We start from the raw sequence: 13,123 nt of genomic DNA on the forward strand, positions 1-13,123 counted from the left end.
GGTATGTGACTGCTTCAAGGCAGGATTATGAGGCGAAACCTGCAGCTATAGCTGGAGTTTACAACAGAAAAGGAAAAATACAATGACACAATTAATACAAGATTTAATAAATGCAGAACATGATTTAATGCGGGATATTAGACTACATAGAGATAGCGAAACTTCACAAGACGAAGTTGCGAAGCATAAAGCCAAGATAAATGGGGTCTGGAGCCAGGATATAGCACAGCAATATAAGACCTTTCGTGCAGAAAGATATGAATATGGGGAAAATGTGGGTAGATGTCTAGCTGAAAGAATGCGTGGGAGACAGACTATACAGCGTATAACTTCTATAGAAAATAATCAGGGCACTCTAATCGAATCACCAGAGGTAATTCTGCAGGTCTTTTATGAGTATTATACAAATCTTTACACCCAAGAAGACTTCTCATTTGACCTACTTGATCAGTATATAGACAAACTGGAACTGTCCCAATTAGATCCGGCACAACAGGAACAACTAGAGCTCCCAATCACAATTGAAGAACTCGAGACCTCCCTGAAAGAACTGGCCCTGGGGAAGGCTTGTGGTCCTGATAAACTTCCGCTAGAAATTTATCAAATTCTATTCCCCATAATCAAGAATGATATGCTTGCAACGTTTTTAGAAGCCCAAAATGGTTGTCCGCCGCCATCATGGGAAGATGCAAGCATAGTTATATTTCGCAAAAAAGATAAACCTTCGCATCTACCTGGGTCATACCGTCCCATTTCACTTATAAATGCCGATGCGAAATTATATTCTAAAATCCTTGCCAATCGACTGAGCCAAATCGTTCCAACCTTAGTTTCTGAACAACAGCATGGCTTTCTCCCAGATCGTGGTACGATCAATCATATACACCGGGTTTTTGCAACATTAGATTATGCTACCACAAATCATTTGGACGTTGGATTGGTGTTTTTAGACGCAGAGAAAGCGCTTGATCGCGTTTCATGGGCATTTTTATGGGCGATTTTGGGGAAAATGGGATTTGGACTACGATTTATATTTGCTCTACAAATTATGTATAGACATCCGAGGGATAAGATATGTATCTCGGGGCAAGAGTCAATGGCAGTTAATATCACGCGGGGCACACGGCAGGGGTGCCCCTGCTCACCTCTTCTATTTGCTATGTATATAGAACCATTGCTAAAGGCATTAATGTCATCCCAATATATACAACCCATGGTTCTGCCTGGAGGTAATGTACGGGTGTTAGCTTACGCTGACGATATTGCAGTAATAACATCTGACCCGGAATCTGCATTAATTGAAATAGAAAATCTGACTCGTGAATTTGGCAATGTGTCAGGGTATAAACTTAATATTCAGAAAACGCAGGTTATATGTTCAGCAGGATTATGTACTAATGATAGCAGGGCCACTCTAGAGGCCAAATATTTAGGCATTAAAATTAGATTGCTACCTCAACAGTTAGTTATGGTAAATTGGTCAGATATACTGTTATCAGTTAAAAGTCAACTAGAGAAAATTGAATGTTTACATTTATCATTGGTTGGGAGACGTAATGTCTTAAAAATGACTATCTTACCGAAAGTTTTATATTATTTTCGAGCAATACCATTGGAGATATCCACATTACAATTGAGGAAACTGCAATCTATAACTGATCGATTTTTATGGGGTGGGAAATCTTCGCGGAGAGCATCCAAATATATGACACTACCAATCTTAAGTGGGGGTTGGGTAGTTCCGAATTTTGCATTATATTATTTGGCATGTCTTATGCAAAATATTAAATATTTTTCTGTAGGTGGAACCCCACCTACATTTGAAAGCCCAGATATTTTTTCTCTTTTACTTGGCCCACAATCTCGGCAAATGTTGCTTCGTTTTTTAGAACCTAGTTACTATAAAAGAACTAGATTTAAACTTATAATGTCCGCCTTTAAAGGGTGGCGATCTATACGGAAGCTCATTTCATTGGGACGTTTTAATTTTTATACTCCTTGTAATTCTATAGAACTGCTTCCGCTAATATTCAGGGATCGTATTATGGGTATATGGCGGGAAAAAGGCATAACAGCCATTGGTGACATGGTTAAAAATTGTACATTTGCTTCATTTCAGGAGCTAAAAGATGAATATAGTCTTTTTCAACATGACTTCTTCAAGTATCTGCAAATAAGGAATTTAATTTTTACACATCCAAATATTGTACCACTCTGTCATAATGAATTAATGGAAATACTTAAAAAACCAACACGTATAGGGATTATATACAACTATCTGCTAAATTTACAGCAGGATGATATGGAACAGCAGGAATCAAAATGGTGTATGAGACTAGGCACATCTGTAGTACCCTTTCAAGAATCAATATGTATGGCTGATAAACTTATTTTATCTGCCAATTTAAATTCACAGCATTATAAAACTTTATTTAATCTTTATCATACACCACTTTAAATTTTAAAATGGAGTAATGCAAATAATGGGAAATGCTATAGATGTCAATGTGATCTGGCAGATATTATACATATCTTTTCAGACTGCCCTATATTAAAACCATTTTTTGTATCCATAGAATTTTTTTTAGCACATATTACAAAATTCGATGTAAAAATCTCTAGAGAGATGATTATTTTTGGTTTATCAAATGATAATGAATTGTTTTCAGGTTATCAAGAAAATAAATATATTATATTCATGGCTATGGCTGTAGCTCGCCTTTGTATATCATCAATGTGGCTAAAGCCTGAAGCACCTACATATGAAATGTGACGAGCAAAGTTTTACAACATTTTTCATCTAGAATTTAATTTATATCGCATTAAATCAATTACGAAAAAGCGTAGAGGGTACAAAATATGGCAGACTCTGATAGACTATCTGGATCACCAGCGACTACTATTCCTGTTATCAAATGAGATAAGCTGCTGTTTAGACTGTATTTATTTTATGCTAAAATCACTTCTATTGCTTATATGTTTATTTATGTTGAATATGTAAATCACAAAGGTGATATATTGACATGCTGATTGTGATATGATATAATATATGTATATGTTTATTTTTCTATATATGGCTTTGAACTGAATCAATAAAAAAAAAAAGATTTGTCAGAAAAAGAAGAAATTGTCCAAAATCAGTTCTCAGCCTTTGAACTGTCATACAAGTAGGTGTCACTTGAAATTCAATCAAACTATGTTCAGGGATTAATGGTCATCCTACCAATCGGTTTATTGCTTGCATGTGCTTAGGAAAGTGTAGATCAGTATATATCTGTTGCTTTTATGTTGGCCACATGTCAGAATATGACATGGTCTTTCCATAGGAAAGTTGGAGAATATCTGGCAAACTGCAAAGCAATGACTGGACTTATAGGTCCCTGTCATGTAAAGGAAAAGGTTTGCATGGGTTTATCAGAGAGGCATCAGCTCTCTTTTAGCGAGCATAGTTGTCTTAGCTGGCAAAGTCCTCTTTTTTGTACGCGAACTTAGTAACTCACCAGATTCTCAGATTTCTTTCTATGCAAGGGAATAGTTTAGGCTGTAGAAGGTAGTGTGCAGTGAAGTTGCCCATTCTCTGAGTCTGTGGTAAACCCTGACCACATTTGTGTTGCAATGTGATGCATTATTACAAAAGAGCTTTTGGATACACTTATTGTTCTTGTATTAGGTAGATCAACGGGCGCCCTGTAGGACACTACTCACCTATTTGGATTCTGCAAGCTTAGGCAAAAGTTATTGACTCTGAAAGGTTTCTTTGGGTTGGGGTGCAGTCAGCCACGGGCTTGCCCCACCTTTGCCAGTGTTGAAAGTGAAACAGTGTGAGGGACCCGCTACATGGAAAATAGTCTCACGTTCCCTACACTGCAGCAATCCAGACATAAAGGTGCCTCCTGTAGAGGGACTCCTGAGTGTTATGACAGGGTCTTTGTCCCCTGTGACTTAAGGTGTCGCAGCTTCAAAGGTTATTCCAGAAGAGTCTTCAAGGGGGCTTAGATTAATTTTCACAGGTTTCAATGATACCATTCACTTAAAGCCTACAAATGTTCCCATTATTGAAACACTTTGGGGGAAACAAGCTCCTGAAGACCATTCTGGTGGAAGGCATTTATCAGGCACACACAAGTGTCCAAACTGCTTTTTGGATGAAGCCTGGAGGACCCCCCATAGGGTATGAGTGAGCTGTAATGTAGTGACTGTGTGCAACATGGGCCCTTTGAGGAAGGCTGTGTTAACGCCAAGTCTGTGAGCTTCAGTCACCCATATCACTAGACATAGCCATGCATGCTCAATAAGTGAAAATAGTGCACATGAAGTCACCCCCTTTGCCAATGTTATGAGTGTTGGGGGCGTTCATGTGCCGCTACACTCCTGCCTTATGTTCCTGGTCAAGAACACCTAATAACTTATGACTACTCTGTACTGTACCTTAATACTTTCATCGTCAGACACCCATCTCACAGCTTGTTTGCCATCTCATAAACGTATGTTGCTTTGGAAATGAACGGGCCCGGCCCATAAATTCTGGACCTAATCTAATTAGCATGAAGCCAAATCTGCATATCCAATTTAGATGATGTAACATAAATAATACAATTAATTAAAGAACCAGAATGCAGAGGATCAGAAAGCATGAGTCCAAATTTCCCTGCATTGAGGGTTGATGAATAAAAAGCATTAATCTATCCCTACACTAACACTAAGATAACAACCCTATTTCAGCATTTTCAGGAAGAAGGATAAAAGGTGTTAGCATGTGGAGTCTTCCTAAGAAGTCTCTCCACCATCAATGGGTTAGGTAACATAATGCTACAGAGACAAAGCTCAGTCTCAGATGCTCTCTCTCTGAAGGCAAAAGTAGAAGTGGGCTCTTTCCTAATCCCACCAACACATTATTCATAGGTGACATCTCAAGATCCAATGCGTGTCACGCCATCTGCTTTAGGTACGATCCTGAAGGTGTTTTTCCATGAGACAACGGTGTTCTTTCCTCAATACATTTTGGGCCATTTCTCCATAGACAGAGGATGGGTGAAACTATTTGATATATCAGGCCCTTTGTCCTTGGTTCCCAAGCCTTCTTCTGTGTGAACCAAAACAACTTTCCTTTATCAACTCAAGCCACACGATTGTAACTTCTTCTCTCCTTGCCTGACTAGTAAAACAAAGACATTATTCTAGCTATCTTCTTTCACCCGCAACACAAAACGTGAGAAAGAACAAATTCCTCAGCACACATGAAATCCAAGCTGTTAATTCTAAAGCGAGAGTTTCCAGGGAACTGCACTTCAGGCCTACAGAATTCAGCTAACATAAGAAAGCATAATATGAGCTTTACAAAATTGCATAGAAAATAAGGCACTTTCAATTAATACATCTACATACATGTAAAATTACATAATTAATAAACACATTTAGCACATGAATAATTGTCAGTTTCACAACACAAAGTCTTCATGTTAATATTTCCTGCTAGTTACATTCGCTTTATATGACTTTGCAAAGGCTTAAACACATCACGTTTCAGCTTAATACATTTCAAATTCTAACACTTCATGTTACTACTACAAAGGATTATGTGCCGGTGCGCTCTACATGTGTGATTTTAATGCACCCCTACAAATAAAATGCGATTTCTGCTGCATCAGAAACACACAGACGCATACAATGTGGTTCTATGATTAAACCACTACTTCCTAAACAAGAATTCCTAAACCACGAATGCTGAATCACGAACAATGCTAAATGACTTCATTTTTAACTACGACTTCCTGAACCATGAAAAATATACTAATAGCTAATTACCCTATTATACCAATAGGGCTTTCCTGTACTATTTAAAAACCATACCTGTCCCTTCACTCTGCACAACAACACGGAGATGTGCTTCAGTGAGTCGACTTTGCCAACTGTAAAGAAATGTCTCCAGTGCTACCTGGCATGTGTAAGCATAGTCCATTCAGCAGTGCAAGCAAATAGGAAAAGTTAGTAGTTAATCTGAGGTGGGGGTCGTTGTAAATAAAAGTACATTAAATCCGCTTGGCTCGATATCGTGATAAAAAACTTGTCCTGTGAAATGATATCTGAGTTCTTTTTGTAACAAGCTATAGCAGGCTACTAGTGAAGTAACTGAGCTCTTACAATTGCAGAAGTGCGAGAGACACGTTGAGAGAGCTTACACCGTGTGCCATGTCTCTCTCGCCCTCTGCCACTGTTTTGATCATAGGTCTTTATAAAGTAAGAGAAATGTATTTAACATGCCATTGTGAAACACAGTGCCAACCTCATATTTTATTCAAAGTAAGAGGAACGTAATTGGTGCATCCTTTGGACTTTACTCAAAGCCAAATAAATGAAAGTAGCACAGCCTGGTTATCTACATAATCTTAGCACCAAATGTAAGCAGACACAATAAGCACAAGTAATACCGCATAATATTCCCAGTCCACCGTTTGGAACTAGAAATAAACAAGGTGCGCGAAAGGTCACTGTGTGACTCAAATTTCCAGAGCCTGATTTCAGGAGAGCTGATAATGTGTAGATGAGGAGTAGGGGGCGGAGAGGCGTGACATGCCACAAATTGTGCCAGGGGGCGAACAAAACGCAATGTCAAGCTTTGGCAGTCATCGTTGCCCGCCAGCCAGATTGTGGCACTGCCGTTTCCGAGGGTCGAAGAGGGGTGGGTGGCGGAGAAGAGTTGTAGAAATCAAAAATCCACTTCTCAGGGGTTCCACTGATACTTAGTCCTTTTAAACTCACAAAGAGGAACTTGACACAGAAGCTGGAATATAAAAGTACAATTTTATTAACCTCAAATGAGTGAGACCACATCACACAGAAGCCTTAGCAACTGAATGAGGCAGTCTGCCAGAATGGTCTTACTTCACGCCTTATATACTCTTTATCCTGCCCCAGGCATGTAAGGGAGTTGTACCAATTACATTCCTAAACAAATGGAAAATCTGGAGAGTCAGCAGGTGAGTATCCTTTGGGGTTTTAGCAGGATATGGGCAAAACATTATAATTACATAGTTCACAAAGGTTAATCTGATTTAGATGGCACTGCAGGGCATGGCATGATTACATGTACAGTATCCCAACCCAAAAGTTAATCATTAAGAATGTCCCAAATTCAACCTCCAAAAGCCGGACAAACCTATAATTGAAAGCATAACCCATGTAATGAAGAAACATAAAAAGAAACAGTAGCAGATGATGAACAAGATAAGGCATGTGCTAGGAAACTAAAAGTTATCAATGTCCTGAACATTGATTGGCAATCTCAGACAAAGATCGATCAGGGAAATTGGCTTTGTGAGGTCAGTTTCTTACAGTTCATTTCAGAGTCAAAAAGAAACCTTAGTTAATGTATACATGAACTAAGAAGGCCAGGCCACTTTATTCGCCAGGCTACCTTCACAGGCCTACGTGAGGGCAACACAAAATGGTGGCACAGGTCAAAATGGAGTCAGACTCGAGAATTACAGAACCTCAGAGTGACGTGCCACGCATTGTGCCAGGACCAGAGAATGTATGGTCAAGGGACTGAGAGAGGCCACGCATAGTTTTGCTGTCTTCATTGTATCGATGAGGGGTCGGAGGGGGGATGAGGAGTGACGTAATGTCAGTCCTTAGCTCCCAGTTTGCAGTTGCACTGCTTTGCAGTTCGGAGGGGTGGGGGGCAGAGAGGAGTGACGTAATGTAAGGCCTTAGCAGTCCCACTTTGCAGTTGCACTGCTTTGCAGTTCGGAGCGGTGGGGGGCGAAGAGGAGTGACGTAGTGTCAGGCCTTAGCTCCCAGTTTGCAGTTGCACTGATTTGCAGTTCCGAGGGGTGGTGGGGGCAGAGAGGAGTGACGTAATGTCCGGACTTCATTGAGAAAAAAGTTGTGGTTTAGGACTTCCTTATTCTGAAAAGTCGTGGTTTAGGACTCTGCTGTTCGGAATTCTTCGTTGTTCGGACTTTGTTGTTCAGGTAAGTCGTAATTTCAACTTCGTTGTTTAGGATATTTCCCATACAATGTCCCTAACAGGAGGCAATATAATGGATTTTGTGGTGAACAGATAAAAAACACAAGGGGCATAATGAATCGCATGACTGAATACAATGGAATGGTTTCACCCTGCAGAAGAAGACAACAGAGCGCCCAAGATTTTGGAAGGGTGGGGTGCTTTAGAGTAGATTGTTGACTGAGAAGTGTGCTATCGCATTTAATTATTGTAATAAAAAACAGATTACCTAATAGGGGTTGGTGACACAAACCGAAAGGGGTGAGCTCCAAAATTCAGAATCCACTTATTTTAACCCAAAGCCAATAACTAAAACTGTGTTTGTGTCTATGGCAAGCTTTGAAATTGAACCTACATGCCTCCCAGAATTGTTCTCTCTTCGTTGTAGGTAGCCTTTTATTCAAGGTAGTCTATTTTGTTCTGGATATTTCTTTATTAATTGGAATTATTGGTCTGAGGTTAAATAACGATGAGCTTCTTTTATTCTTCATGCAATAAATAAATAAATGCGCATTTCCTAAAGTTATAAAAGGTTTGATCTTTTTTTCTTTTTTTCCCCTAGTTCCAAATATTATAAGTAACAAACATTATTTACATGCAGTAGTGTTTCACAATATAGATTGGCCAGTAGCCCCTGCGTAATATCCGGAGAAGTAATGGCTGGAGAGACTAATCTAGTGTACTAAGTTAGTGCAAACGCAACTCATGGACACATTTACGCTGTTTTTTCTTTTCAGAAGTCAGTCTTGACTCTGTTTTAGAAATTACATTCGTATATTATACCATAAGCCTGGAATACGTTTTCGAGCTATATTTAGGAGTAGCTTACGCCAGGACAAAATACTTTGTAAACCAGGGCATCCTTCCTCGCTTAAGGTGGTGCCAGGACTGGCATCGTTCATGAAAAAACGTTACCTAATAAATTATCAAAAAATTGTAGAAGTAAACCAGGTGCTGCTCATATGCTTGAGGTGCGGGGGACAGTCTTACTACTGAGAGTTAAAATAATCGTTTTTACACCGCAAAAAGATTTCCTTTGCTTCCAATGCACCTAATACTTTCTGTTTACAGGCACGGCAAGAGCTCCTGCACCAGGTATCTCTCCTTCCCAAAGATAACTACAACCTCCTCAGCTTCATTTGCAGGTATGAATTGCTTCTTTTCTAAGATAGGTTTTTTTCTCTGCTTGCATGTGTGCCTCTGTAAATGCAGTAGGTGCACAGTTTTGTCTCATGTTAAATGCAGCAGTAAAGTGAGATATGCGCTTTGGAAGCACTTTCTCTTTACATCTGCAACCAGTGCTCAACTTGTAAAAGACTTGTAAAATACGTGCTGTGGCCTTAAGTTATGATCACAAGCCTGCCTACAGTGGAATTGGATGTCGTGGTGGCCACATAAAAAGGCTGCATAATCTTGATTTCTCCTCATGCCTCATTCATCCACCACCAGGCACTCACTGCCCCTTCATGTCACTCTTCCTGGTACTTTTTCATCCTTGCTGTCTTTCTTTGTCACTGCTGAGCTGTCTTTTTCTTCCTTCTTTTTTCCTTTTATGTTTTTCTCTATCTTGTTCTGGGTCAAAGTATGAGAAGGAAAAATACATGCCGGTCACCAAAGATGAGTGCTTGTAGGGTACACCTGCAATCACCAGTATAAAGTAAGCCCTACCTACACCAGAAACTGATATCTAGTGCTTTTAGGTCCAGCAGCTGCAGGCACATCACAATGATGAGGTTTTGATATGCCAGTAGCCACGAGTACATGGTTAGGGGTTCATAACCTCTAGTAATGACAATAACATAAATGAATGGCACTGTGGAATACGTTCTCCTGACTAGGGTACATTTTAAGATACACTCAATAACATAACTTTGCGCAGAGCTGTATGGCACATAAAGTTTCATTCAAGGAGAATATCCATGGGGGATGCTCAAGAAATTTAGTACCACTGGCATCAGTGGAATAGAATTTCAGTGTATTGGTACAAGGGACACTGGCATTCCTAATCCTTTACTCAAGATAGCAACACCTGATTAAAATTGAATGAGTTTTTAGGCATTTCTTTAAAAAAAAAAAAAAATTTTATTGAAAAGTTGCAAGACAGACCATACATCCATTTCTTATATTATACATTTGCAAGTTACATTTAGCACTGTGCTTAGGACCGAGGCCGAAATGACAGATATCTTAGACAATGTTTTCCCCATCCCTGTGCCTTCGTAATTCCAATTCCGCCACAGGCGATACACAAATCTCCCCCTATATGAATGAAAGCAGGACCATTTCCTGTCCCGCTTCTTTGGGCACCCCCTAGCTACATACACTTCTTTCTCAGCTACCATGCATCTGTCAAGATCTTTTTGCCAGACCGCCACTACAGGTGGCGTCACTCCGCCCCAGCCCCTCGCTATTTCCCTCTTAAGGAATGTGAAGCCTAGCGTCGCGAACTGCTGCTCCGTCTCAGTAAGGTCTGTAGCTTCCCATATATTGAGCAAGCCCAAGGGGGGTGTCAAAGTGAGCGGTTTCCCTAGTGAAGATTGCATATGGGCCGTGGTTCTGTCCCATTGTCTTCGCACCAGCGGGAAGTCCCATATCATATGATAAAAGGTGGCCGACTGCCGACAACCCTTCAGACACAAGTCATCTGGTCAAGACCCCATTTTTGCTAGTGTTAATTCCGTCAGATATGAGCGATGTAAAATACGAAGTTGAATTAGTCAAAATCTAAGTGTGATGGCAGCCTCTCTAGATGACATCAGCGCCTGTCTCCAATCCTCCTCATCAATTGGCCCAAGGTCCCCTTCCCAACGCTCCTTAAGCTTCCTGAAGGAATTAGGCATATTATTACCGAGTTTCCTATAAGTCAGGGAGATCGCCTTAGAGTGCAACTGCCCATCTAGCAGTCGATCTTCAAGAGGGGACGATTCAGGTATGTCCTCACAGCTGGGGAATGCCGTCTGCAAAGCATGACGGATTTGTAGATATTGAAAGACCTCACCCATCGCCAACTGGTAGGTCTTTTGTAGCTCCTCAAACCGGAGGATATTACCCTTTTTAATCAGGTCGTGGACTGTTGAAATGCCAATCATATCCCACCTGTCGAGTTCCAGGTGATGGCAAAGCATACCGAGCTTCTGCAATTTTTAGGCATTTCTAAAAAATAGGCACACAGGTACATATCCAGGCATGTTCATCTCCTCTCATATATATGGGTGGCTGTGCTACAGGGGCTATACTGGAAGATACTGCATTGGGTAGACAGTGACAAAACATATGTATATATGGGAACAGTTACTGTGGGAGCGAGAATGTGTACATTTGATAACTGTGTCCTGACTAGAGGAATTAGATCCATCTCTGGTCTCAGGATGGGTCCAGAATACTGCTTTTGTCTCATTGCTGTTGCCAGTAATATAGATTGTGTATGGCTGATGAAGCGGCCCGGCAGTCCTGGAGGAATAGAGACTGCAGCAGGCTCATGTTTAGACTCCTCACTGTGGCCCTCTCTAAGCTGCTAAGCTTGCTTGGACAGAAATGTTCTATCTGGATCCTAATGGTGTCCCCCTTTTCTGTACTGTGACCGAGGGTAGAATGTGAGCCTGTATTAAAATTGAAAGGATTTGATTACCAGCATGTGGTGAAGGGAAGATATGAGGGTCATTAGAAGTGGGGCTGAAGTGAGCTTTTATGGAATGAGGCTGCTGAAAGGCAGCCTGGTAGGAGACAAACATGTGTTTCCCTGGGTAGATCTCTCTTGGCCCCCGGTTTGTGAAGGTACTTTGAGAGTCTGTGTATCTGATAGAACAGACAGAGGACTCGTATACCTTCAGGCTACAACACAGGAAGGGCTACTCTGGAGACTGCAGGGACCTTTCAGAGATCCGAGCAAAGTTATTGAAAATGGACTCTCACTTTGGTTTTGGGAAATCAAGGAACACAAACAGAGTTTACCTAAAAATACTTATATTTACTAATATAGTACTGGCAAACAATTACTGAAATGCTAACAAGAGAACTAGTACAGACAAATAATAAAAGGCATACAAAGAAACTGCCTAACACCTTGTAAAACAGAATCCTGCCTATTTTCTACCATCTTGTGAAACTGTACCCAGCACCACATGCATTTCCTATGCTGCCCTCTGTGAGCACAACCCTCACCTTTGTTCCTAGTCCAAATCAGAGCAATCATATCTAGCGCTCATGTGTGAGGATGTCCCAGCATAGCAATTCTCATTTCAAACAAGGAAGATGTCTTTGATTAGCAAGATGGTGGTTTCAGAATCTCACCTGGATCTCCAATATATTGAGAGTAATCAAAGTTATGTGTATCAATGTGATCCTAATGAAAACACTGATCATTTAATACTTCATGAGGTTGAGATCTCAAAGTTATAGTCCAATTAATTGTGGAGAGATATTCTTGAAAGGGAAAAAACGAGAAGAGATGGAGTGTCTCTCATCTAAATGTCTAGTGGTTGGTTTCGTTTTAAAGTTGTTAGGTATGTATACATCTTGAATTCTCTCGTTGTTTGAATGACTACCATTAAGACACTGATCATTTGACAGCAGGGGAAATCTCAGATGAATACCCTTTTGCTTCTCAGAAAACGTTTATGTTTGAATATAATTAAGGCTTCCTGTTTTCCGATTTTACTCATTTTTACAGATAAATACAGCCAGAAAACAATTTCTTTTCTTATCTGTATATATTTTTAAATGTGAATAATGGTTGTATTTTGAGTGACTCAGAATACACTTTGCCATGACTTCCAGGCTAATAACTGTGTGGATTGATAGGTAAAGGGGTTAAAAAAAGGAATTTTAGTTTAGAGGCTTAAACAGCAGTAGATATGCACAAGGCTGGTACTGAAATGTGCATATTTTCATATAAGCGCATTGATTTATCTCCTGCGGGTGTTCATATCACTGGAACCTGGCAGGCATTTAAGCATGACTGCATAAGTATTGGTTAAATAAATGTGGAAATATAACAGTTTCAGCTTTATTTTTTTCACAAAATCCATAATAAATATGGATAAATACAGATAAAGTTGACAAAAAATAAATATGGATAAGAAGACAAATGTAAAAAAAAAAAGAAATACCATAAAA

At 40.0% G+C, this 13,123-nt stretch overlaps 1 protein-coding gene across 8 annotated transcripts in view; it reads left to right on the forward strand.

The window, feature by feature from the left end:
- ARHGAP25 (Rho GTPase activating protein 25) overlaps window positions 1-13,123 on the forward strand; it is a 441,995-nt gene that overhangs the window by 415,036 nt on the left and 13,836 nt on the right. For all 8 annotated transcript variants that reach the window (XM_078666646.1, XM_078666649.1, XM_078666644.1 and 5 more), the window contains one exon: window positions 9,080-9,153. In XM_078666646.1, the coding sequence (XP_078522772.1) occupies window positions 9,080-9,153 (74 nt within the window). The remainder of the gene's footprint in view (window positions 1-9,079; window positions 9,154-13,123) is intronic.

This window comes from Lissotriton helveticus, chromosome 11 (assembly GCF_964261635.1).
Source record: "Lissotriton helveticus chromosome 11, aLisHel1.1, whole genome shotgun sequence".
NCBI lineage: Eukaryota > Metazoa > Chordata > Amphibia > Caudata > Salamandridae > Lissotriton > Lissotriton helveticus.